This window comes from Crinia signifera, chromosome 4 (genome assembly GCF_055691185.1).
Source record: "Crinia signifera chromosome 4, ASM5569118v1, whole genome shotgun sequence".
Classification (NCBI taxonomy): Eukaryota; Metazoa; Chordata; class Amphibia; order Anura; family Myobatrachidae; genus Crinia; species Crinia signifera.
In genome coordinates this window covers 125055826-125083678 of record NC_139220.1, presented here as the reverse complement: position 1 = coordinate 125083678, position 27853 = coordinate 125055826, and the positions used below count along the sequence as shown (strand labels likewise).

General features: G+C 41.5%; 1 protein-coding gene across 10 annotated transcripts in view; it reads left to right on the top strand.

Annotated features, from left to right (window-relative positions):
- Positions 1 to 27853, top strand: part of ATP2B1 (ATPase plasma membrane Ca2+ transporting 1) — a 140072-nt gene that overhangs the window by 85455 nt on the left and 26764 nt on the right. For 7 of the 10 annotated variants that reach the window (XM_083182373.1, XM_083182375.1, XM_083182372.1 and 4 more), the window contains 9 exons: positions 3423 to 3461; positions 4461 to 4616; positions 13828 to 14042; positions 15743 to 15985; positions 16374 to 16615; positions 22284 to 22521; positions 22788 to 22967; positions 23053 to 23140; positions 24419 to 24525. In XM_083182373.1, coding sequence (XP_083038499.1) covers positions 3423 to 3461; positions 4461 to 4616; positions 13828 to 14042; positions 15743 to 15985; positions 16374 to 16615; positions 22284 to 22521; positions 22788 to 22967; positions 23053 to 23140; positions 24419 to 24525 — 1508 coding nt within the window. The remainder of the gene's footprint in view (positions 1 to 3422; positions 3462 to 4460; positions 4617 to 13827; positions 14043 to 15742; positions 15986 to 16373; positions 16616 to 22283; positions 22522 to 22787; positions 22968 to 23052; positions 23141 to 24418; positions 24526 to 27853) is intronic. The other 3 variants (XM_083182374.1, XM_083182378.1, XM_083182381.1) reach the window with 1 other exon arrangement.

The following is a 27853-nucleotide window of genomic DNA, read 5'->3' as shown; positions in this document are numbered from 1 at the left end:
TGTCAGTGTGAGGATTAATACATGGGGGAAGACCATTATGTTCCATTTACAAAAATCATTGTTTGCAATCCAACTAGGATTTGAGCGGTCTTAAATGTAAGAAAATAGAACATTACTTTTTAAAAGATCTATCTATCTCAGGGCGGGATGTTGTAACATCCGCTGCCCATTATTGCCCCCCCCCTACCTTCGCCGGACACCGCATTATTAACGGCATATGCTGTAACATATGCGGTTATTAACACAAGGGACAGCTCGTGTGATAAAAGCTGTCCCTTGCGATGGGGTGCCGGCACTGGACTTCCGGGTCTGTGACCCGGGAGTCCATCTGCGCATGCACAGAGTGACGGTGCAGGCCGCAGGGCATGCTGGGAGGGATCCGTGACAGTTTCCTCAAACAGCACTGCGGTAAGAAGCCCAAAGGCTTCTGCAGGTAATTGCTGGCGATTCCCTCCGCAGCGCTGCCACTGCAGAGGGGCCATACAGAAATGCGGTAAAAACCCTGATAACGGGGTTTTTACCGCATTTCTGGTTTAGAGAATCCCCCCCTCTTTATTTGAAGCTTTATCTACAGGAAGATAAATGCCAAACTTGTCATTTTCGTATATGAACCATATAAGCTAAAATGCCTTTATTAGATAGTTAAACATTTCTGCAAAGATCCAATCATGTGGCAGCAACTCTGCATAAAAGCCTGTAGGAATGGTCAAGTGTATTAGTTATTGCTAAGGCCAAACACCAGAATGTGGAAGAATGTGATCTGTCACTCTGGCTATGGGGTGATTTGAGTATATCATATTGCCTATTTTCATATACTGTGCCAAAGTCTCAGTGGGTACATGATGTGGTCCTTTAAAGAACAGAAAGATAATGTCTTTGAGGAGACTTTCTGCTTCAACATGCAGATAGGGTTGACCAGCACGGCGCCATGCTGGCGCCGTGAAAGTAAAGAAGTACCACCATTTCTGCATTGAGGAGGGTTCTTCACAAGGGTGGAGGGAATTCTTTCCAGAGAGGGTGCGGCACATGGGGGCAATTTATTATACTTAATATACTTTTTTTTTTTCCTAGTCTGAGGTTTCTCCTTTGTAGGACAATGTGTTTATTGCTGTGGGGGGCAGTGTGTAATTTTTGTGCAAGACGTTCACACCCAGTGCTTTTGAGGTGGTGAATGCTCTACCCATGTAGATCATGAAAGCTTTTCTGCTTTCAAAGTAGATTGCCAATTCCAAAAGTCTGCCCCCTTCTGCTTTAGACCTTTCAACCACTCATGTACACATGTATAAGAATATCTGAGGGAATTTTTTTTTGTTCTATCAATTTTAATAGCACCACATTTGTACTACTGCACTTTTGTCAAGGTTTGGTGCCATCACAAATAAACAGATGGCGTGTCACTCACCTCTTTTCCCACTTCTATGCTGACTCTTAGCTGAATTAGCCATTACTTATATACACTAAGGTTGCTACACACATAAATGTGTTTATTTTTATAACTGCATAACCAGCACTCAATAGGTCGACAACTATTGGTCGACAGTCAAAAGGTCAACACATGAAAAAGGCCAGCCTAGTCAAAAGGTTGACGAGTTTTTTTTTTTGTCTGTCAACAAAAGTAGACATAGGCCAGTATTCAATGAGAAAAATTTGCCTTGTTTTATGGCGAGTTTGTGCTATTTTCGCGTTGGAAGGAGCATTTTGCTCTCCAAAAGTGAACCACCCTATTCAATGTGATATTTTCGCCGTCTTTTTAAGTGTTTTTTGCCGTGTCTCTCCGTGTAGCAATTCTCCATCTTTTCATGGAGAACTGGAATGTGAACTTTTAAACTAAAAGGTTATTTTTTTTTAATTTTGGTGTAAAAAAAAATCAGGATTTTTTTTTTCTGTGAAGGGGCATGTTATTTTTATTCATGTGCTTATAAAGCACATGAATATATATTTAATTAAAAATATATATTTTTTAAATTTTTTTTTTTTTTATTTATTTTTTTTATACAGAGCAGCCAGCAGGGTGCCGGAGCTCTCGAGCCGCTCATTAGATATTCATATATTCACTGAACCCGGTCATTACATATGCACGATCGGGTGCAGTGAATACTGGGTCCCCCGCTGGCTATAGGGGGGGGGGGGGGGCAGCTTGTGCTGCCTGGGTCCCAGGGAGCCCACCTCCCCTCCACATATGTTCTGGGGCAGCCAGGGAGACTTTAATCTCGTCCGCTGCAGGGGTTAAGACTCGCCGCGAGTGGCGGCAAGTCTTAACCACATTGAATAGTGGAAGCAGGAGTGGCAGCGAGCCCTCCGGAACAGGGCGAGTGCATGGCGAGAGAAAAAATCTCTCGCAATGCACGGAGAATTTTTTTCATTGAATACTGCCCATAGACACCGTGCACATTTGGGCACAATTATATACTCCTCCCTCTATATCCACAAGGATAGATAAGTATGAAAAACCGCCTTTAAAAAAAAACAAAACATAAAATTAATCTTGACCTTTTTCGTGTGTCGACATTTTCACGGTCAATCAATAGTGGTCGACTTAATTAATGTTGACCGATCAACCGCATCCCAGCTGGCCAGCAGTGAACTTTTGAACCGTGTTCTCACTTTTTCCAATGAAAATGGTCTCTCCCTGCATCCCATTTACAGTGGTTGAAACTTTTTGAAGTCAGACAGACTTTCTCCTAACTATACAATGAAGCAATATTTAAAAAAATAGATGGACAATGGAGAAATCTCTAATGAACAGACAACAGCCTCTATCTGACCATGGAAAAATCTGAGCCCCCACATTTAAAAGGAAATTCACTTGGGGAGTTTGGCCCTAAACCTCCTGATTAGGAATCAAATGACTGGTGTCATGATACTAAATCATCATTTTCAGCAGGAATAGGGGATTTTTGGTCCTCTGGCTGTTAAACTACACCTCCCAGCATGCCTTGTGACCGTTTTAGCATAGCTAGATGGCAAAACTGTAGCGGGATTGCTGGGATGTGTAGTTCAACAACTGCAGGGCCAAAGGTTCCCCATCACTGACTTACACCCAAAAAAATTACGGAGGATGCCTGGATGGCTTTGTCATTCCAGTCTGATCTATCAAATTGTTTTCTGCCACCTTACATTCAGTATGTGGATGGAGATCACCTCCAAAAAGTGTGTAGTGTATGAACATGCTCCGATTATCGTACAGCCTCTCCTGACCTCTAACCTGTAAGCTGTATGTATGTAGTAAATTGCCATCTTAAATAGTATTTGTTTTGCTTGGACAATTTGACTTAAACATATTTTTTTCATTCTTCTTTTCCTCCAACTATTAAGTGTGATTTTATATATTTTAATACTTACAAAGTACAGTGGTACACAGTTCTGTATCAAAAAAATTAACTTGTGTATGTTTTTTTTTATTTATTTTTTTTAAATTTCAGGTAAGAAGCAAGATGGAACTGTTGAAAATCGAAACAAAGGTGCTTTGCTGCTTCTGTAATGTAATTCTTTTTGTAGGGGTTAGCATACCCTAGTACAGACAATAAATATAGGGGGGGGGGGGGGGGTTATTCAATTGGTGCCAAATTTTTCACCTTGGAGAAAAATTGTCCCTTATTGATAGTTTTTAGGTCAAATTATTATGATTCAACCTATTTATTTAAAGTGCAATTTTTTTCAGCAAATTTTTAGCCGATGCGCGTGTTTTCGGCAGAATTGCAGGCATTTTTGCCCGGTTTAGTCTGCTTTCGATGATGCAGTTTTGACACCAAAAAAAGTGAAACTGCATCAGTGGAAAATCGGGACAAGTTGAATACCCTTTTTTAACTTATGTACTGCCATGGAAAATCTGGACAGGACTAAGTGCCATACTACCACAGCAGTACACTTGGTTTGCCGTGTGCTTTTACAGCCTGTTGAATATATATCTATAGTGGGTTGTATTGCTCACATTCTGAAATTTTGCATTAATAGATTAGGTTGATACTTTGGCACATACATTTGTGTAATGACTTCCTGATGAGCTAACGATGCCACAGAAAATGTATAGTCTATACTAGACATTCCCAAGGCACACCAACAGTGCAGGCTTTAGTGATATCCAGGCCTCAGCACAGATTGCTAAATCAAAATAACAGTGGGCAGATCTCCTGTACACACAGCAGGCGCCAAAAAATCTTTAAAGCTGGCATTTGGTGTGTGTGTGTGTGGGGGGGGGGGGGTCGACGCGGGTTATCCGTGAATGACACCATTCAAATATCATTTGTACACACTAGTTAATTGAACGGCCGAGATATCTCCAGTGTGTAGGCACCTTTAGTGTGCCTTGAGAACTGAGGTTGGGAATGCCTGGTCTATCCGATACAGTACACACTTGTAGGAATGATACATCTCTCGATTGTAGTTTTCTTTAGGTGCCATATTGTCCATTTTGGTTTTCATTTATTTTAAAAGTAACTACAATTTTTTTTTTTTTGTAGCAAAAGCTCAAGATGGTGCAGCCATGGAGATGCAACCCCTTAAGAGTGAGGATGGTGTAGATGGAGAAGACAAGAAGAAAACAAGTATGCCAAAGAAGGAAAAATCTGTTCTGCAAGGAAAACTTACTAAACTGGCAGTGCAGATTGGCAAAGCAGGTAATTAAATACCCTTTCATCTAAAAATGTTGTGTGTAGGTCTCCCATGGCCTTTCATTGTGTTCTCTTAAAATCTATTCCAAATAATTTCTCAACCATGATCCATATCCAGTTACAATATTTAAACATTGCATCAGATTTAAGGTCCCCACACATGGTGCTATTTTACCTTGCGATGCGCGTTCCCCATGCACATCATATCGCATGGTACAAAAAGTATGTGCAGCACGTACTTTTTGGACAAGATCGCATTGCATCTACTTCAAAACTCACGCTGCTTTAGCAGATCTCATGCAATTTTGACTAGATCACATTGCATTTAGACCCAAGTGCATCGCACAGTGTATGGGCAGCATCACAAAATCACTCTCATTAATATATTTAGATTACCCTTCCAGAAGCACACATGAATACCTGATAACATAATTATTGGGTTTAATACCATAATCTTTTACCCCAAAACTCAATCTGGCTTTGGGGGAAAAAAGTTGTTTTGTTATTGTTAAACCTATTTAGGCCTGGCGTTCTGAGGCCTCGCATGATGGCAGACCAAGCCTGTACAGTGTTCCGTTTTCATTGTGTCCATGTTTTACCATTGATAGAACTTTTAACTTCCTGGAAAGCGTATGCAAGGACATTTCTACTACAGCTTTACTAATATGTTAATTGGACATTTTTTTCTTATTTTATATTCAGTTTAATCAATTTGGACATATAATAACCCAAAAATAAATTAATTTACATGCTTGATACAACATTTGCTTTTTACTTGGCCAATATTAAAACATTTTCAGTATATGCCACTAGGGGCTATGTTTCCTTAGATGTTTTATTCACTGCCAATATGTCAGATGTAGCTTCAATCAATGGGGCAGATGTATGAAAGGTCATTATGGGGAGAAGGGGTATCAGCGCACGTTATGTGCACTGATACCGCTTCTCCCCCATGTATGATCGAGCCGGGATGCGTTAATGGACAGGGGCGCTATGCTATGATAGCAGGCCGAATGTATGAACGGTCAGCATCGCTGACCGTTCCGCACGAAGCCGGGTTTGGCTTCGCCAGCATCGGGCTGGCGAAGCCCTATCTAAACAGCAGGGACAGCGCTGTCCCTGCTGTTAGGTCTGGGCTGCGCTGGGGATCTCGCGTGAACAGCGAGATCCCGCGCATGCCCAGTGCGGCCGGCCGGGGGACAGGAGATAGCGCATCAGTTATGCGCTATCTCCAGAAAGGGACATCGCCGAAGGGGGGAGTTAGCGCTCCCCCGCTTCGGCAGACAAGATGTTAATACATCTTGTCGATGTCCCTTCCTGCTTCGCCTCGCTATTGAGGCGAAGCAGGAAGTATCATAGCGGCGCGATAAGCGCTGCTATGATACATCTGCCCCAATACCCTAAACAAAAGTGGTTACCTATCCTCTTTAGGCTCAGTTGTGGTGGTGAGCAGGGTTGTGCTTTTGTTTATCCAAATTGTATGAATTACGACCACCAGAACAAGATTTGTCTATCACATTGACCAGAAATTTTTTGAAGTAGTACTGGACCATTAACCCATGGCAACATCTGCAAGTGCCCCAGAGAGCCATGCCACCCAGTTTGTGATCCACGCTTCTAAAATGACATACTTTAAAAACATAACAAAACTTGTACAATTTATTTGTATACTATGGAATCATTTAAATAATTTCGGCATCCAGTTCTCCGTGTTTTAGGGAGGGTATTCAATCACTGTCGTGCTCCCACAGCCATCTTCCGACAGGGGAGATGGCTGCGGGGCCCTATTCATTGCTGGCTTCCCCGACAGCATTGAACAGGGTTTCTCTGCAGAACGAGCCCGACATCACAAGCTAACGGGCTCGTTCTGCCGAGAAAAGCAGGAAATAGGTGAGCTCCTGGCCGGAGCTCGTCTATTTCTGCCCTCAATTCGCGGCCACGCCCCTTTCTCGCCGCTAGGCGGCCGGGATATTGAATCCCGACCGCTGAGCTCCAGTCGAGCAAAGCGAGAACGGGACAGGGGCACGGCTGTCGAGCTTTCTCGACAGCCGTACCCCTGACATTGAATACCCCCCTTAATTTAATTTGAACTTCGTATTATGAAAACTAAATGTGTGCTTTGATATGTACATAATATATTGGGCTGTTTATGTAATTTTTATTTACTGGTACAGAAGTGGGTTTGACCGTATACCTGCTAAATGTAAATGGACAATTTATTTTACGGCAAAAGAAACCTAGTTTGTCATAGGGATGTGGCTGCTATGGGGCCCAGATGGTATTTAGGCAGCCAGCTCCTTATGCATTCAGTCATACTCCACTGCACCTAGAGCAGGAACTCATACTTGACATTACTGGCTATACTGTACCATGTGGTTGCTTAGCCTCTTGCTGAGCTCCGTGTTCAGACTGGATCCCCTCCCCTGTGGACCTCCCTTTTAGACCTGTACCGTGTTTTGTTGGCCTCCCTCACTGACACCATTCAACTCACCTGGAGGTGGATTAGAGCACAGAGCAGTGATAGGTTGGTACAGAACTTCCCATACAATCTCCCTCTAACCTCTCCACCCACAGTTTGAGTACCCCCCCCCCTTCCACTTCCTGTGTATGACAAACTGTACATCCCTACCCCACAGTGTATTCCCCCTTTCTCTGTGTGAGACCCCGTAATCCCCCCTGTTAGTGACCGTGCACACCCCCTACCCATGTGTGTGTTTTGTGATGCCTTGTCCCCCCTCTACTTGTGTCTGTAACCCTGTACCTCGCCTCTCTGTAGAAAGAGGGCCCTTTCAATTGTGCTATGGACTTCACAAAGTTCTAGTTCCACCCCTGCCCATAGTGCGTAATTCTAATATGTAGACAGCAAATGAAAGGCGCATACTAATTAAAAACCTCTAAGGGCAGGTGGGTTGGGTGCTAGTTTATGTAGAATGTGTCTCAATCTTCAAATATACATGCGTGCATGCTTACATACATGAGTGAAATTAGGTTTTAAATTAGGGTGTGCAGTGTAGCCCCACCTTTTTACTCTGAGGTGCTACCACGAAATTATTTTTTCATTTAGAGAGTAAATCAGCAAATCCTTTCGGCTTCATGAAAACGGGAGCTATTACATTTACCATTTAAAAATTTTTTATTATATATTTTGCACTAAGAAAAGTGTAAATTGTTTAGTGTGTGCACCTATTTGTTCTATTTAGTCATTGCACTGTTAAGTTCTACTTCTCTGTTCCTAGCTTCATTTTTAATGCAGTCATTGCTGATTGGATGCAAGTTCTTAAATATTTCAGTTGTTGTCCTTTCCTGAGGTGTCAGAAGGTGGTCAGATAGAATGCTGTCCTTTACAGAGAAAAGCTCCTCTTGTCATTTGCTGTAACAAGATACCCAGTGCTTTTCTATAGTTCTTACAGAGCTTAGCTGATCACTGCTGCAATATCTCCCTCCTTGTGCAGGTTTGACTCTGACTCTACAGTATATTCATTTATTATAACTATTTCAGTATTCCCTAACATTGGTGGCTATAATTTTCTTCACACTTTGTTTGTGAATAAATATATAATACCATTTCTTGCTAAGGATAGTTAGGTTAAAGTTTAATGACTAGTCTCCCAAAAACAGTTATTTGCTGTAAAGCAGGGGTTCTCAACATGTCTTGGTCTGGGATCCCCTAAGACAGGGGTGGCCAACCAATCAGAGGCAAAGAGCCAAAAAATATGTTCTGGTAAGACAAAGAGCCGATACCATGCAAAAATGGGAATTGCCGATCTCCCGAAAGGCCACACCCACTTTTAAAATGGGTTGTGGCTTAGCGGACACAAGGCTGTGTTACTCCAAACAGTTAAATTGAATTTTAGATATGTAAAATTAACAGTGGCCCAAGGAACTTAGAGGTGGCACTCAACTGAGTTTTCAAATGGTCCTCTTGTTGTGATAGCAGCCTGTGTACACAGGAAAGTGTGGTGCAAAAAGACCACACTTTCCTGCACGGAGACAGCTGTCCCAACGAAAAGGCCTGCAGCCTTGAAACGTTAACCTGCATGTTTCTGTGACCATTTATTTATTTTTTTAAATTAAACCTCTGAAACCTCACACCGGAGAGATGATTGGTCATGAATCAGGCCCATAATGCCTGCTGTGTTGGTTCAAATACATATAATGCCCCCATGGTGCCACTTATACATATAATACCGATTAGTGCCTTTTACATATATAATAACCCCTGTGGTGCCAGTAATACAAAACACGCCCCCATGTGGTGCTGCTAATTCCTATAATGCCCCCTGTTGTGCCCCCCTGTGGTGCTGCTAATACACATAATGCCCCTGTGGTGCCCCTAATACATATAATTCACCCTGTGCTGCTCCCAGTACATATAATGTACTTGGTCCTCTTGGTTGATAGCCTCACTGTCCCCAGCTTTCTCCTTAGTGCTGCACAAATGCTTCTGTGTGTGGCAAAGAAGGGTTCTTCTCCCCCTTTTGGCAGATGCGGCCGGGAGAGGAGGTGCGGACATGGCCGATGGGTAGGGTGTATGGTGCGGACGGGAATGGCGGGAGGTGCGGGTGCTGACATGGATGCTGGGGGGGTACAGCCAGCAGGGGTGTGCGAATGCTGCCTGTGGGGGTGTGGATCTTTGTCACCCCACTGAAGGGTGACATCCGGCTGCAACGCCCTAATGACACCACTGCATTTAGTATGGCAGGCATTGCGGTAGGTGGAAGAGGGCGGGAGACACTGCTGTGAGCATCCTTCTAGTGCCTCACTGCTTATACAGCCGCGACCCGGCGGTGCTGTGCATGCCAGAGCCGCAGATCAGAGGGAGAAGAGCCGCATGCGGCTCGCGAGCCGCGGGTTGACCACCCCTGCCCTGACAATAAAATGATTACCGGACCATAGCAAGTTAAAGCATAATGGCTGCCACATGTGGTCAGCAGGCAGAACAGTAGTATTGCAGAGGCACCCAACAAGTGATGTGAATGCTAATGCAACATGGATGCAGTGGGTAATAGGGGATGGAACTGGGAGGCAGTGGGTAGTGGGGGATGGAACAGGGAGGCAGTGGGTGTTTACTTAATGACACACACACACACACACCATAAAGCAGGCATGTCCAAACTATGGCCCTCCAGCTGTTGTGAAACTACACATCCCAGCATGCCTTGTAATAGTTTAATAGTTTTAGCATTCCCTAATAGCAATACTGTGGCAAGGCATCATGGGACTTTTAGTTTCACAACAGCTGGAGAGCCATAGTTTGGACATGCCTGCCATAAAGTCTGTGCACTTTCTTTCAAGAAGTTCTTCACAGATTGAGTCCTGCTTATTGAGAAATGACTCCTGTGAATGCAATGTATTGCTGGGTACACACCAGGACGACAAGGGCCCGATCCCCTCAATCTAGATCCAATTCCAACCAATTGGATGTAGATTGTGTGGTGATTGGGCCCTTTTCTGTCCTGGTGTGGACCGATACCGATCCGATGTGCGGTCCCACGGGTCGGTCGGTCGTTATTGAGATCCTACCTGCTGCAGGTAGGATCTGAATGACGACCATACAGCCCGGTCGCCATCGGATCGGACCCGCTCACGGTGCACATCGTGAGCGGGTCGTGCCCCCTCGCATCACTGTGATCGGGTCGGACGAGACACTGACGACCCGCTCACGATGTGCATCGTGAGCGGGTCGTCGTGGTGTGTACCCTGCAAAAGCTTTGTTTTTCCTACAGCTCGGAAACACCATGACCTGGGTGTGCTCTCCCTGCCAGTCATGTTCCCCCTGTGGTTATCTGCATGTAGATGAGGGATCCAGGAGTGCAGCCTGCTGGTGGCAACAGCTGCTGCTGGGCGAGAAAGGAGACACTGGAGTAGGGGAAGGAGCTGCCTAATGACTCCTAGGATCTTTTAAGTGGCATACACATGGATCGATCCATACTAAGCGATTTTACTATATATTTATTGCATCACTATGGCCTGTGCACACGCCGCACTTTGCTTTATTTTTCAGTGATCTAGATAGATCAATTAGAAAATAGGCAAAAATCACCCCATTAGAAAATAGGCAAAAATCACCCCATGTGTAGGCCCCTTAAGCCAATTATACTAGAAGTCTGTCTTCTCTGACTACTTTGATCACTGGTTGAGAGATCAGGGGAGTCATTAGCCAGACGCTCAGCAATATGGTGTTGCGACCCAATTGTAAGATGTTCAGGGACCGAATGCTACAAGATGGACGGTGTAATGGTTAGTACTACAGCCTCACTGCACAGAGTTTATTGGTTCTATTCTCAACATCCTGTGGAGTTTGTATATTCTCTGGGTACTCCGGTTTCCTCCCACAGTCCAAAAATATACTGGTAGGTTAATTGGCTCCCAACAAAAATGAACCCTAGAATTTGTGTGCATGTAAATGTGGTAGGGAATATAGATTGTAAGCTCCACTGGGCCAGGGACTGATGTGAATGTTCAAATATTCTCTGTAAAGCGCTGCGGAATATGTGTGCGCTATATAAGAAACTGGTAACTAAAACCCCACATTGTTACTATCAGGATACTGGCTCTCTTGGCAGCATTCAGGATTCCGGTGCTGGGATTAAATCACCCAGCATCCTGACCGTTGGGACTTTAACTCTATCCCACAGTAGAGTACATGATACAGTAAGTGCTTTATGGCAAATTATTTAGCAAGGACTTTCACACAGTTTCTTATATAAATAACCGAAACAGTTGCACGATGGAACGAAAATATCAGTGACTATAAATAGAAAAAGTAATATTTGTGTCTTGTTTGTTCACTGCTTTTGTAACTTACTGATTTTTCAACTGTTTTTTTTTAAATTAACCTGTTTCCCAGTCTTCTACTAGGAAATATACTTTATTTAAATTTAAAAATGTACAGAAATTCATGATATTTTGCACCACATTTATTTTTGTGAATAAGCCTACATTTAAATATATTCGTGACTTGGCATATTGCTTCCACAGCAGTGACTAATTGTGAACACATGCTAGATTTTAACAAGCTAAAGCTTAAAAGGAAGCTAAAAAAAAAATAAAAAAAAATCTGTTAATATGTGTGCATAATGTAGAGCTAACTCAGGCTGTGTAATACAAAACTGTGTAATATGCGCAATGTGAAGTAAAGATGAATTTCAGTTACTGTACATCTGTCCCGTCTGCTCTTTCACTACTCTGCAGGAAAATACGATTAGAAGATAGGTCTGTGTAAATTGGAACACAGGCTTGAGTGAGCAGCGCTGTAACAGAAATGCCTCTGGTATCTGATAAAACTTGCTGTGAACAATACTCATTGCATATGATAAATGCCACTCAGATCCTGTTTGTTTGTAAATTGACATTAAGGTTCTGAATGGTTGGAGCACAATTTATGATATGCAACGAGTTTTATCATTCACAAGTTTGATCACTCATTGATAAATGGGCCCCTTAAAATCTATATCCATGGTTCTTTAATTTTGTCCTGAATACCTCACATGGGACACATTTACCAGGTCTACCAGTTGGAACACTGTGTATCACTGTCACCTTTTAAAAATCACAGATGACATTGAAGAAATGAACTGTGAGGGGTCCTGAAAACAGAGATAAAAACTGATCTATATAATATCCAATTAAGTTATTGCGTCAACGCTTGGAGAGTAATAAAGTGGAGAGAAAGTACCAACCAATCAGCTACTGGAACTTAATCTCACTCTCTCTAGTTTATCACTCTACATGCGATTAATCATCCTGCCCATTTTATTGAACCTGTAGCTTGTATAAAATAAATGGGAGCTGTGAATGTTGTTGGCTAGCTGGAGTAAATAAACACTAAATAATGGTTCATATCTCGGTTTTATTTTAATAGTACTTGATGCAAATTCGTATCTCTCCTTTCATATCAATAAATAAATAGTAGGCACATGGCACTGGGGAAAAAAAGTGCCCTGGAATTTGTGTAGGGTGGGGCAGTACTCTAGAGCTATACTCCTTCCAAAGTAATAGTGCAATTTCGATTTGTTTCGTAAAGCTCCATTTTTCATGTGGCCTTCTACAGGATCCGGTCCAGAATTATGATGACTGCTTCCTAAGCTTTTGCAACAACTGTTACCCTTAAATATTAATTATTACATTTATATTTATCGTAAAGTCTTACTATGGAGAGAACTTATTTTCTTAATAAATTGCAATGCATAGTCCTGACGTTGAAATATGATCTTGCATAAGTAGGTAGACCGAGATATATACAAATTTAATCCTAACTTGTAATCTAAAATTAATATTTTTATTTTTTATTTTTTTTATGTATTAATTTGCTGGATACAGAGAATGTAAACCTAAGTGTTAAATCAAAATATCAAAGGACAAGGCTAGCAGGATTCCACATTTTTCAACTGATAACCCTTTGAGTGCCAAGTGAATTTATCAAAACTGGTGTGAAAATTGCCAAGCAAACATTTTTATTAATCATAATGACCTGTAATGTTTCCCTTTTTACCGTTTTATAGAAGAAATGTGAGCGCTGCTGGCCTTTTTAGCTGATATTTTGCATATCTCACAGAACTGTTGGATTTTTTTATGGATCTTTTTGCACCTCTCGCAGATATTGGCAATCAAAGGGTTAAACTTAGATTTTATTTTAGTTTTTTTGTTTTTATTCTATACAAATAAATCAATGGAAACTGTTCCATGAAAACATGATAAAGTAACTATACTGGTAAATCGTTCATTTTTGGTGCAACCTACAATTTTAAATTACATATGTAAAATCTGTGGTCTAAAATAGTCTTTTCAGTTAAAAGGATAAATGTGTTCCAAGAATAGTACATTGTATGAAGTGAGAAATCAAAAGTCGAAAATCTGTTTAATTCCTTGAAAATACTTGAAAAAATAGAAATGAACTTATGGTCTCAATCTGTTTTATTTTTCGTTTTGCGAACCAGGTAGTGTAACGTCATTGTCTGGTCTCCATTACATTTGTAAGTTTTAAAGTATTTGCTAGTATTGTGAATCAGGTTGTTAATGTTTTTTTTTTAGCTGGAAGATGCTTAATGGTGTTTTTTACATGGACAAAAGGTGTACTTCTGCATATTTAACTACCTGGAAAACTTAGGTTTTTTTTTTTTTACAAATTCTATCATCTTGTATGTCATTCTACATGGACCTCCTGAGACATTGTTTTATTGTTGCATACTAAACTATTTTTATCTGTTCTTTAAAGGTTTGGTTATGTCTGCAATTACAGTAATAATCCTTGTACTATACTTTGTCATCAACACCTTTTGGATTAATAAACGCCCCTGGTTGACAGAATGTACACCAATTTATGTCCAGTATTTTGTCAAGTTCTTCATTATTGGAGTTACAGTTCTGGTAGTAGCAGTACCAGAAGGTCTTCCACTTGCAGTAACCATATCACTGGCATACTCTGTTAAGGTATGTTTTTTGTTTTTTTCCCTTTAACAAATTGTATAAACATTTTATTTGGTTTGCCATCTAATGTTGAAGATGATGATGAATTAAAGGTGCTGACATGATTTTGCAGATTACATATTTTGTTTTTAAAAGTTCCATTTTGAGACTGTTTTATTTGGCATCCTTAGTTCCACTAACTAGGACCCATCTGCTGTACCACGCCAATCAGCTGTACCGTTTTCCAGGAAGACTGTTAAATAGATTTCCGTTGGAGATAAATTCCTCTGAAGATAATCTTGAGGATGCACTTATTGACAGACGATAACAGGAGCGTTTTGGGATCACTCCTCAAACAGGCCCAGTGCCATTTTGCACTCTTTATATACATTACTACAGATGTCTCCTCATCTAATCTCAATACTCCATGCAATGTGAGATGCCTGGCATGAATGAGCTACCAGGTTCTGTAGCATTTGGGGTCTTTTGTTTTTGCCCAAAATGCTTCTCTGTCACAGTGCACTGCAACTAGGATGCACCAGGAGTTGGTGCATATTCATGTTATATGCAACTTGTGTATATTGTGTATAAGTCAGTATTTGAAGCACAACAGAACTTGACATGGAAAAAAGATTGGGGTGCCAGAGGAGTCAGACAGTCGGGATTCCGACCGTTATTTATCAACAATTGGAATCCCTTTAGGAGCCAGACAGTCGGAATCCCGACTTACACTGGTTACTTTCCCTCGTGGGGGTCCACGACCCCCATAGAGGGCAAATAGAATAGGTGGTGATCGCAGCTCACCACTGAGTCTGCAAGGGGCTTGAATGCGCTAGCCCTCCTGTTGGGCTCCTGATGGTCAGAATTTCGATGTCTGAGAAACGACTGTCGGTATCTCGATTGTCTATAAATCATACGATACCCCACAGATTGATAGGTGTCTAATTTCAAATTAATGAGCACAATTTCCTGGTGTATCGTGTTGATGCTTAGAAGCATCTTTTGGCAAACCGGTGACTGAGGCTAGAAGAGTTTCATGGTAGCTAGCGTGCCAAGAGGGACTGTGTAGCGCAACTACAGCAATGATGAATAAGGACACTTCTGTATGCAATTTTGACTTGAATATCAAATATCTGATTTACAAGTACTTTCCTAGTGTTGGGTATTTTTTTTAATTGCAGTTTTGGGGAAATTCTATAATATAATTCCTCGTATTGTGTCCGTAATGAGGCAGACTTTATTTTTCACACCATGCTCTAAATTAAATTTATAATCTGCTTTTGGATGCTTTCCTTAGCACTCCATTAAACAGAATGTGTATCTGGACATACCCTTGTTTTTGTACCCTTTTTCTGATCAACTTCTATAGATGTGCCAAGATCTGACTTGTTAGGGGGGTTGTATTTAGAGATGAATTCCCCGTTAAGCATGTGCAGTTAACCCTGACTATCACACGTGTATTCAGTTTACTTGATTAATCAATGCACAGATACTGTACACACTGCAGTATACCTTTCTTTGTTTAAAGCTCACTTTTTATTGACTGCAGGATTTTCACTTGTGTGCTTATCAGTTTGTGGTATTGCTTAAGAAGTGAATAAGTGATCCAGCAGCCTTTCCAACCCATGCCAACTCCTTGCTGTTTCTGAGACATTGTTCCTATTGCCTATGTGGCGGTTAAAGAACGGGTTATGCTGACTACTGTTTTCTATTTTTTTCTGTAGAAAATGATGAAAGACAACAACTTAGTTAGGCATCTGGATGCTTGTGAAACCATGGGTAATGCCACTGCCATCTGTTCAGATAAAACTGGAACGTTGACCATGAACAGAATGACTGTTGTCCAAGCTTTCCTTAATGAGAAACATTACAGAAAGATTCCGGATGCAGAGTCCTTACCTGAACATTTGCTGGACCTCCTTGTAACAGGGATTTCTGTGAACTGCGCTTACACATCTAAAATTTTGGTAACCCTTTGATATTGCAGATCATTATAGCCTATCTTTTTACTCCACCTATATAAATATATATTTAGGCATATGTCTGTCTAGTTTAGTTTACGGAGTTTTACATGGGGGTATCCTATATATTAGATGTGTTGACAACCCCTTCTATCTGCAACCGTTTTCTACTTCAAATAAGTGTATCAGCCTATTAAAATTACCTACTATAGATGTTGCCTTTGACGTGACCTTTTTAGATCTACTGTCCGATGGCATGGTAACCGCCACATACTGTGGGTGCTACATATTTTTTCTTGTAATTAGTACTTTTATAAACATGTTAAAGTATTGTTCTAGCATGTCAATAATAACCCATTAAAGTTTGTCTGACACATGACTGATCTTTTTTCAGCCTCCTGAAAAAGAAGGTGGTCTACCACGCCATGTCGGTAACAAAACTGAATGTGCCTTGCTGGGATTTCTTTTGGACCTAAAACGGGATTATCAAGATGTAAGAAATGAGATCCCCGAAGAAACCTTATTCAAAGTGTACACTTTTAATTCTGTAAGAAAATCCATGAGCACAGTGTTAAAGAACAATGATGGCAGTTACCGAATGTTCAGTAAGGGTGCCTCTGAGATTGTCCTTAAGAAGTAAGTGTTACTGAAATCCCCCAATTTGAAATACACAAAATACACATCTTTTTACATACTGGATTTTGCAGGTGATCCAGGAATTGTCCCTACCGATGCCTTGCTTACATTTGTGCCCTTTTATTATAAATAAGCATTGATTTTTGGGGGCATTTTGTACTAGAAGTGCGCTCCAGCATATGAAGTACATCCCTGCTTTTGCCTTGTTATCTATAAAGTGTTACTGGTACAGGTATTGGCAATCAGATTTTAGTATGCAAATGTGTCCACATACATTGATCGAATTACACACATTACTCTGTGACTATGGAGTATACGTAGAAGTAATGCTAAGTTTCAATATTTCACTAAAAACTCAACAGTACCATTTTTGTATGCAGACACAGCCGCAAAACAGAATATAGGCATGCTGTATATCTTTTTAACCCCTTCACGACATTGCCTTTTAAGGTAATTTTTTTTTTTTTTTCCTCCTTGCGTTCAAATAAGCGTAACTTTTTTTAATTTTCCGGCTATATAGACACATGAGGGCTTTTTTTTTGCGGGACAAGTTGTACTTTGTAATGGTACCATTTACTATACCGTATAATATTCTGGGGAATCAGGAAATAATTCAATGTGGGGTAAAAAAAAAAAAAAACGCCATTGCACAATTTTGCGCTGGTTACGGTTTTTTGGGAGTTCATAGTTCGTTTAAAATGATGGGTTATCTTTATTCTATGGGTCGTTACGATTCTGGCGATACCAAACTTATATAGTTTTCGTTATGTTTTACCACTAAAAAAAAAAATCGCAACTTTTACGGTTTTTCTAATTTGCGTTGCGTCGCCATGTTCTGCGGCTTATAACTTTTTTATTTTTCCACCTACGGACCTGGGTGAGGGCTCATTTTTTGCGGGCTGAAGTGTACTTTTTAATTAATACCATTATGGGATATGGGCGACTTTCTGATCTCTTTTAGTTATTTTTTTTTGGGTACGCGATGCGACCAAAAAACGTAGTTTTGGCGTTGGGGATTATTTTCCGTTTACGCCTTTAACCGTGCGGGATAACTAATGTTATATTTTAATAGATCGGACTTTTAGGAACGCGGCGATACCAAATATGTTTATTTTTTTTATTTTTTATTTATTTTTATTTGGGAAATGGGGAAAGGGGGGTGATTTGAACTTTTAATATTTTTTTATTTTTTTTTTATTTTTAAACTTTATTTTTTTTTTTTTTTTACTTTTACTACAAGGCCCCCTAGTGTACTTGACCACTAGGGGGCGCGATCGCCTGTACTAGGTTCAGCCATAGAGCTCTATGGCTGAACGTAGTGATTTTATGCACTTCCTATTACATCCTGCCTGAGGCAGGATGTAATAGGTATGCATACACGGCCAGCACAGGGGTCTACATTAGACCCCTGGCTACCATGGCAACCGATCGGCACCCTCCGATCTCGCTGCGGGGGGCCCCGATCGGCGCCGGAGGGGGGCGCCCCCCCTCCGATCAGCTATTTAAGCACTGCGGGCGCTTTGCCCGCGGTGCTTAAAGGGTTAAACGGCCACGATCGGCGAACTCGCCGCTCGTGGCCGTGAGAGCAGGGACCTGGCTGTAATATACAGCCATTACCTGCTCTCTTTCAAGCCAGCTCACTCCGTGAGCTGGCTTGATTCCCCTGCAACGGACATATGACGTATATATACGTCATATGTCGTGAAGGGGTTAATAAGCAGAAACTGTTTGCATGCCCTATTTGCTCTGTATTATCAGAAAGAAGCATTGTAGCAGAAAAAAAATTGCACACAAGGATGCTTAGTACAGTTATTACCAAGTCATGCTATGCGTGGTGCCACTAGAAGGGCTGTTTAATGCGCAAGGATGCTAGATGTATGTGGACTGGTGCATTTATTATCATTGCATCCTCTCATGTGATCAGTAATATTGGCTTTGTCTCCAGTGATCAATAATAATCATAATAGCTACATCTTCTAATTTTTCAAATATGATGGAATTTAGAATATCCATTTATTTTAATGTTCTTAGAACAGTTATGATGGGCATATGGGATATGGCTTTCTGATGGGGATCAAGGTAGATGTGAGGAGCTCATGGGCTACAGGTTTTGGGTTGATGGATCTCTAAGTAGATGTGAGTTGTGATGTGAGTTGTGATGTGAGTTGCTGATGGGCTACAGTTTTCCCACAAAAGCTCATTTTCTGAGCAAATGTTGCTTTTTAAAGTCATGTTTGTTTAATGGTAATTTGGCCCCTATATCCTTTAATGCCAAATATGTATGTTTAATTGAGGACAATGATCTGTCTCCTTGTCACCACCATTATTCCCATAATTGAAATGCTTATATATCTAAAACCTATTCTGTTTCTTTCCTGCTCATTTGTACAGAAATAATGTGACCTATAGCTATCTAGTTTAGTGCTTTATTTAGATTTACAATCCTTTCATTGATCTGATATGGTATGCTTTTGTGGTACTTATGTATTATCTGGGCTCCCATGTTAAATGCACCCCATTTTTTCATACCCCTACTATCCAACTACGCATGGAGTTGATTTTATATAGTGTGGCGAGCGCAGCGAGCCACCGTGCCCGAAGCGTGGCGAGCCCTGCGAGGGGACGCGGTCTCATAAGAAAAACGGGAGCCCAGATATTACATAAGTACCGCTTTTGTTACTAAAATGTCATTGTATTTACTAGGATTATATGGGAATTATATATTTATTTTAGATCTGTCAAATAAGCACAATAGTAATTTGTTTTAATCAAATATACAGACAAATGTAGACTTTTAAAAACCATACACTGTACGATGAGTTATCGATGATGCTCCACATAATAGTTTTTTTTCCAGTATATGCATTTACTATATAAATAGTAGGATTTTCTGTAGTTCTTTAATGTAACATTTTATTCTATAATCCCTTCTGTTAATGTTCTAGATAACAGCTGTTGGATGTTGTGGAAAATGTGTGACCCTGAAATGCCTTTTCTGTTCTTCCTCTGTCAGTGGGAGTATCTGACATCTAAGAGCTTAGTACATGCCGCAGCATAGATATTGTCAATTTTTAAACATTTGAAACATTTTGTAGGCATGAAGATTTCTTACTGATAGAAATGCTTCTTCCATCATTTGCTTTACTGTACTTTTATGGTAATTCTCACTCATCTTGGCTTTGTTCCTGCTTTTTATATATCCTCCTTGTCCTAGGTATAAACTTATACTTTGATTTCAATGGGTGATAAAATAATGCAACAATGCCATATTGTCTGAATAAAAACATGGCGGACTTTTCCTTTTTTACTTCTCTACCAAATGGTGCTCATTTAGTTGCTTCTGTATTGGCACTAGATTCCTGCTTCTCTGGCCAATCAAATTTCAAGTGACATATTTAGTTTCCTATTATTATTGGGTTATTGAACTGGACAGCTCCGAGCAGCAAGATAACTGATCATTTTGATCGTTCATCTGGGAAACAGAATATAATGCTGCTCTGGCATAATTCGCAGTTTGGGGTCACAACCTTTCCTCTAATTGTTTATACTGATACTTATGTCGATGGTTGAATACTTAAGCTGGCCATATATCAGGATGACCAGCATAGGACCAGGTTGTGGAGTGGTCGAGCAAGTGATCCTATGTGTTTAAAAAAAAAAAGCACAGAAGTTTTGCTCACGACCGCAATAAGAGCCGACTGAAACATGCAGCACATCTTATCTGAGGGACGACCTCACAACCCACAGGACTGTGCACAGGATCCGTCGTAAGACAAGTCGAGATTGGACATTCGGGTCCAATGTCGTTCTGGTGATTTTCTCCAGCAGCTTTTCAGACACACGATAGATCTTATGTGTGTAATTTCACATAAGATATATCTTAGGATTTGCTATTAAAAGCATACTGGTCATTAGAAGCATCTTCAGATCTTACGTGTAGCACATATGATCTGAGGATCCACCTCATGACCCACAGGCCCACGCATCGTACCAAAACAACTAAAGATTTGCACTCAAAACACACACAATGCATCGCAGGAACTATCCTTTCCTTCCATAGACTGGTGAACATAGTGTTTCCCATAGAGTATGGTATCTAGTTTTCCAAAAGCTATAATCTATAGCAGTGCCCACTCACAAATATCTCTGCAGATGAAGTGTCTTGTTGGCCTTAAAACGGAGTGGGCCCAGATTCTAGAAGGTTTTACAAGATCCTTGGTTACTTGTTTGTGGCCAAGCATGGGTATGCCAAAGACCTTTATAGTTAAGGTGCCTTGAGGACTGTGTTTGAGTGATTTTTGTTTTAAACCATAGAAGTAATTTTCAAAAGTTTCCCCCTCAAGGGAAGCCTAGATTATATGCTGTGTTTTATAATCACACACGGGAAGGTTTCTGTGGTCCTGTGTCACCCCTCTATTCATTAATTCAGATTTATATGGATTGTATTTACTGGACCGTCATTTTCTGTTTGTATGTGTAGCATCTGCAAGAAGGCTCTGGAATGGAAGAAATAAGAGCTCTGTTCTCGGTTTGATGTGTCACAGAAGTTTCTTTAGACTTTAGGACTGTAGTGGACACCATAGCACCAATTCTCTGTATCTTGTTCTGTGTACATTCTACCTTGATGGAGATACCAGTAGAGATGCACCAAACCTTCCAAAGTCTGGAGAAGTAGCCCATAGCAAGCAATCCACCTATTTATAGAATGTATTTGATTAATGTGTGCTATGGGAAACTTCCCATTCTATTTTAGAAGGATTTAATATGTTTCCGAAATAGAGGACAACTCAGATACTCGTAAATACACCCACCTGACGATTTCAACACTTTATGGTACCTCTGAGAATGGCTCACAAGGTTGTGGTGCCGGTGGTGTTAACACACCATTACCGTGGAAAGCAACATACCCCCACAACCGCATCATTTAACAATATTGAATGTACACATTATATTTTGTTGTGAAAAATATGTCAGAAGCCTTTCTGAGCTACATCTTTTATAATATCCTCTAGTGTGTGTATGGGGCTTTTGTGTGGCTTTATAGAAGTAGAGATTTTGCCCAGATTCTACTAATCCTTTTATCTAGCACAGTGATTTTAAACTAAACTTATTTAATTTGTGGCACACCAAACAAGATTTTTAAATTGCCAAGGCACACCATCTGACCGCCACAGGGAAAACACATTGCCCCCACAGGAAAAACAAGCTTATTATCCCTTAAAATAAAAAAAAAATAAAAAATCACTAGTCCCCACATTTAACAAACATAAAACACTCAAATGAAAATAAGAGGTGGCTTTAAACTGGTGTGGCCCGATCTAGATCTGATGGCACACTTCAGTTCAGTTCAAGGCACAGTAGCATGCCACGGCACAGTGAGTGATGCCTTTTACTTAAAGAGCTGCAGAGTAAATGGTGTTGCTATTTGGAGAGACTTCATAATCTTCACAAATCTTTATGTAAATTGTTCATCAGCATACAAAAACTATTGAGAATTTTGTTGCCCTCCACAGACATACCCTGTGTAAAAACAGTTTAGCTATCTTAGTGTGAAATGACTGCTAATGTAATAGTAGTTTGCAACTCTCTGCATAGAACTTGTAGATATTTATAATGTGTTATTGCTATTGGTTTTTTAAAACCGAAGTTTTTTTTCTCCCTTTCCTAGATGCTACAAAATTCTCAGTGCAAATGGAGAAGACAAAATCTTCCGACCAAGGGATAGAGATGATATGGCAAAAAGAGTAATTGAGCCTATGGCTTCTGAGGGACTGAGGACCATATGTTTGGCTTACAGAGATTTTCCTGCTGGGGAACATGAGCCTGATTGGGAAAATGAGAATGATATTCTTAGTGGGCTCACTTGCCTTGCTGTTGTAGGGATTGAGGACCCAGTCAGACCAGAGGTTAGTAAAGCAAAGTGTCAATGAAAATGATGTCACGGGTGTGCGACCAGAACAGAAACTACTGCATGCACAGCATGGTGTAAGGAGGACATGCATGTACTTTGAGGAAACTAACAAAATATTAATCTCCTGTAGATTAGTAGCAGATTTTCACTGTTTAATCGTTTTAATGATTTATTACGTATTTTCTAGCAGCACACTCAGTATGTATTTGTCGTTTTCTATATATGTTATGTTATATGTATTTTGGATTTCATTTTTCCTAGGTACCGGATGCAATAAAAAAATGTCAGCGTGCAGGTATTACAGTAAGAATGGTTACAGGGGACAACATTGACACAGCCCGTGCCATTGCCACAAAATGTGGGATTCTTAATCCTGGAGAAGACTTCCTTTGTGTGGAAGGCAAAGAATTCAACCGGAGGATACGAAATGAAAAAGGAGAAGTAAATGGCTTCCCCCTTTACCCACCACCCTTTTTGATCTTTTATTTATTGGTTTTTATTTTCTAATGTTGTTTTCTTATGACAGATTGAACAAGAAAGAATAGACAAAATTTGGCCTAAACTTCGTGTGCTTGCTAGATCCTCTCCAACTGACAAACATACACTAGTAAAAGGTAAGGCGGCTTTACTTGTTGGCCATTCAAAAACTAAAAGATTATCTTGATACAGGTAGCTTCAATTAGAGGGGGATAGGGATTGGTTTGTCTCAGTGTGGTGTACCAAAAGTATTTATCCCAATACTGTTGCCCACGTTGGAGTTATTAGTGCAGGTTATCTGTAGAGCCTAAACGGAGACCGGCACCGCGTATAGTCACGCCTGTAGCCTGATGCAAGTGCACACTACAGTAAGGTCCTGCTGCGGACTGACATTCTCTGAATATGCAACTTTGCTGAGACATACAACACAGAACATTAGAGTCCTAAAAAGGACTGATCATCACATAAATTATAAACTAGGGCGACACACAGTGAGGGGTCCGTGCAGCCAGTCAAGGCGACGTACGTTTCGCAAATCTTTTTCAGGTAGTTTCACACATTTAAACCTGTTTTATTTCTAAAATTGGTATAAAAAACGAGAATAAACTATTAAAGTGGTTTTCATCATTTTTTTTTTTTTTTTTTTTTGTTTTTTTTTTTTGGTGCAAAAAAATCAGGAATTTTATTCTGTGAAGGGGCATGCTATTTTTATTCATGTGCTTTATAGCACATGAATATATATTTAATTAAAATTATATATATTTTTTTTACACATAACAGCCAGCAGGGGGCCGGAGCCGAGAGTCGCTCATTAGATAATAATATATTCACTGCACCCGAACATTACATATGCACGATCGAGCAGTAAATATACCCGGTCCCCTGCTGGCTGGGGGGGGACAGCTTGTGCTGCCCTCCTCCCCTCCACATATGTTCTGGGGCAGGCAGGGAGACTTCAATCTCCCTGCCTGCCACCGTCCCACGGCTCCCTGCAGCGGACGCTCATCCGCTGCAGGGGTTAAGATTCGCCGCGAGGGGCAACGAGCCCCTGCGACATTGAATAGTGTCTAAAGACCCGTGATGGACAATCTCCAAACATGGAGAATCTCAGTAAAAACACGGCGAGTGCATGGCGAGAGAAAAAACCTCTCGCCATGCAAGGAGAAAATTCTCATTGAATACTGCCCTATATATTATGTTAACGGCCAGATGTATCAAGCTTCAAGAAGTGATAAACAATCATCTCCAGCTAGTAGCATGACAGTGAAAAGAGCTGATTGGCTGGTTGTTTACCAATCTCCACATCATCACTTTTTGAAGCTTGATCTGTCTGGCCCTAAGCGGTTATTTTAACATGTCACCAGAAATATTTCCTATTTGTTTCCTGAAGTGATACATTAACTTCTTTTACCTAGGTATCATTGACAGTACAGTCTGTGAGCAAAGACAAGTGGTGGCAGTGACTGGAGATGGCACTAATGATGGCCCTGCGCTGAAGAAAGCAGATGTTGGTTTTGCTATGGTAAGACTTTCATCATTGCGTCGTATCCTAAACATGTTCATGCTGTCCAATGCAAGTACATGTCTAAGGGGCAATGTATCTAGATTGCTTAGAAATTAAGCAAGGATTGCTCTGTGTTTGCCCCCGAGAAACGACGATGCACTCCCCCATGCGGGTCACCGTCACCTGACTAGATCTTGACTACATGTAGTCAAGATCTAGTCAGATCGTCCAAACACACATAGCTACCTGTGTATGGGTGATTTATTCTAACCAGTGAACACTGGTTAGCACAGATTGCCCATACACACAGCTGTGTGTACAGTGATCTAGCCACAAGGAAGCACAAGAGCAATTTCCCTAGCCTGCATCCCTCAGCATGCCGGCTAGCAGAAATTGCCCAGTGTGTGTGGGGCAATTTGATGCTCCAAATTATGTTTCAGTACTGGCTGTTTTTTATTTAATTTTTTGTGCTAAAAAAAAACATTTTTTTTCCAGCTTGATGGAAATAATGATGGCAAACATTGCACAACATAATTGTATATACAAGCAACTTTTACCCTTTTCAGTTATAACTTGCAGCCTAAAAGGGTTATTCTTTGCATGAGGGATGTAACCACTTGGGGGTATTGAATCCCAGCCACTATTTCTGACAAGGGATATAGCGGCAGGCGCCTATTCAATGCGGTCTTGCCTGACAGCATTGAAGAGTCAGATCAACAGAATGGGCCTGACGGCTTTTAAAAGCTGTTGGGCCCGTTTTGCCGAGAGCGGCTGTGAATTGTCGCAATCACGGCCGGATCTGAACAATCCACGGCAGTTTATGCAGACACGCCCCCCTTTTGCCGATCGGCAGGCAGGACATTGAATCCAGCCTGGCGATTTTGTGGTCGAGCAAAATGAAAACGGGCCAGAGTTACAGCTGTTGGGACGGGACCAACAGTCATGACCCAGTATTGAATACCCCCCTTGGACTCTAATACCCCTTTTACACCAGATCCTCAACCCAGGTTATTGCCACTCCGGCTCGGGGCTTGGTGTAATATGAGGCCCAACAAAAATATGTCTGGTCTTGTTACCTGGGAATCCAACCCAGGAAATGGTCATACATGGATCAGACTTCGGTTCAGGGGCAACTGACCTGGGACCCACTTCCACGAATGTAGGAGCCCATACCTCAGGGCCACAGCGTCCTGTGGTCAGTCCGGTGGGTTGGGCAGGGGGATGCATACAGACTCCACTGCTGTATGCTGTACTATGCAGATAGCAGCTGAGCCTGGGAGGAGGTGAATGAATGCCTGTGTATGTCACATTCACCTTACGGATGGAGGCTGGGGGCAGCTTTCACGAATGCTGGTGTTGCACCCCATTGTGTTGGCGTCGTGGGGATACCAGCTGGCGGATTTCCTGGCGCTTGAAGATGATTTAATCTCCATGCACTGGCTCAGGGCCCGCCTCTGCTGGAGTTTGCCGCTGTGCTTTATACCAGGTGGGGACGCTGTGTCAAAGGGGTTAACTGACAGGTTGGAGCCACAGAGAGGGGGAAGGGTAATTGGTATGTATTGCGCTGCTGAACCCAATTTATTGTATATATACTCTAAAATAGAGGAAATGACCAACGTGCAGTGAATGACACGGACACACTGCTTAAAAAAGTATAAATTTAATATATTATATCAAATAATACATAAAACATTAAGGGAAATAATCAGGAACACAAAAATTACATATATAAGAAAAATAAAAAACACATTAAATATATGACACTCTTTCATAGGATAGATATATCGGCTGGGTGGTTGTAGCCTGATAGATAATAGTCCTTAAATAGGGCTAGAAATGGACGTTCGTTAAATTGGAGGCACTCCGCTGTTAATAAGCCACATAAAGAATAATGAGAGTTGTTAGATGGTTTTTATGCGGCTCAGAAATGCTGTTAGTGAGAATTGGTTGATATGAATAGTAGAATAAATGTCCGATAAAAGGTTATGGTTTGGTAGGGTGAAAAGACGGATCCGTCTTGAAAATGTCTCCAATACCACGTAGGAGACGAAACGCGTTGACGTCATACCACTGAGACGTTTGGAGCCGCCCGCCGCCACTCATTGTCCCGCTGTATACACAGCCTTAGCGCTACACGGAAGAACAGCGCAAACATCTTCAGCAGCAGTATCGCCGTCTGAGCATTAGGACGCTCCGTCCTTTCAGGAGAGCAACACCACCCGCCGGCGCCAGTGCATCTGGCGACCCACAGAGGACAACTACCGACCACTAACATCTTCCTCCTTACGGGGAACGGAGCAACCATCAGACTTGGCAAGCGCTATCTGTGGGTGAGATAAAACCATTAACCCCCTGTTTCCAATCACTGCATACCATCACTGCTGCATACCTTCTGCTTGCTATACGCAAAATCAACCATCTGTTTGCTATAGTGCGTGCTACTTATACGCCAGAGTGACTGTTACCTTTATTCATTTCATTTCACCCTACCAAACAATAACTTTTCATCGGACATTTATTCTACTATTCATATCAACCAATTCTCACTAACAGCATTTCTGAGCCGCATAAAAACCATCTAACAACTCTCATAGGGGCAGATGTATGAAGGGTCGTTATGGGGGAGAAGGGGTATCAGCGCACGTTATGTGCACTGATACCGCTTCTCCCCCATGTATGAAGGAGCCAGCGTGCGGTAATGGACAGGGGCGCTATGCGCCCCTGTCCATATCGGCGCTGCTATCAAAATGATAGCAGGCCGAATGTATGAACGGTCAGCATCGCTGACCGTTCCGCACGAAGCCGGGTTTGGCTTCGCCAGCATCAGGCTGGCGAAGCCCTATCTAAACAGCAGGGACAGCGCTGTCCCTGCTGTCAGCTGTGGGCTACGCTGGGGATCTCGCGTGAACAGCGAGATCCCGCGCATGCCCAGTGCGGCCGGCCGGGGGACAGGAGATAGGGCATCAGTATTAACTGATGCGCTATCTCCAGAAAGGGACATCGCCAGAGGGGGAGTTAACGCTCCCCCGCTTCGGCAGACGAGATGTTAATACATCTTGTCGATGTCCCTTCCTGCTTCGCCTCGCTATTGAGGCGAAGCAGTAAGTATCATAGCGGCGCGATAAGCGCTGCTATGATACATCTGCCCCATTATTCTTTATGTGGCTTATTAACAGCGGAGTGCCTCCAATTTAACGAACGTCCATTTCTAGCCCTATTTAAGGACTATTATCTATCAGGCTACAGCCACCCAGCCGATATATCTATCCTATGAAAGATTTTTAATAGAGTGTCATATATTTAATGTGTTTTTTATTTTTCTTATATATGTAATTTTTGTGTTCCT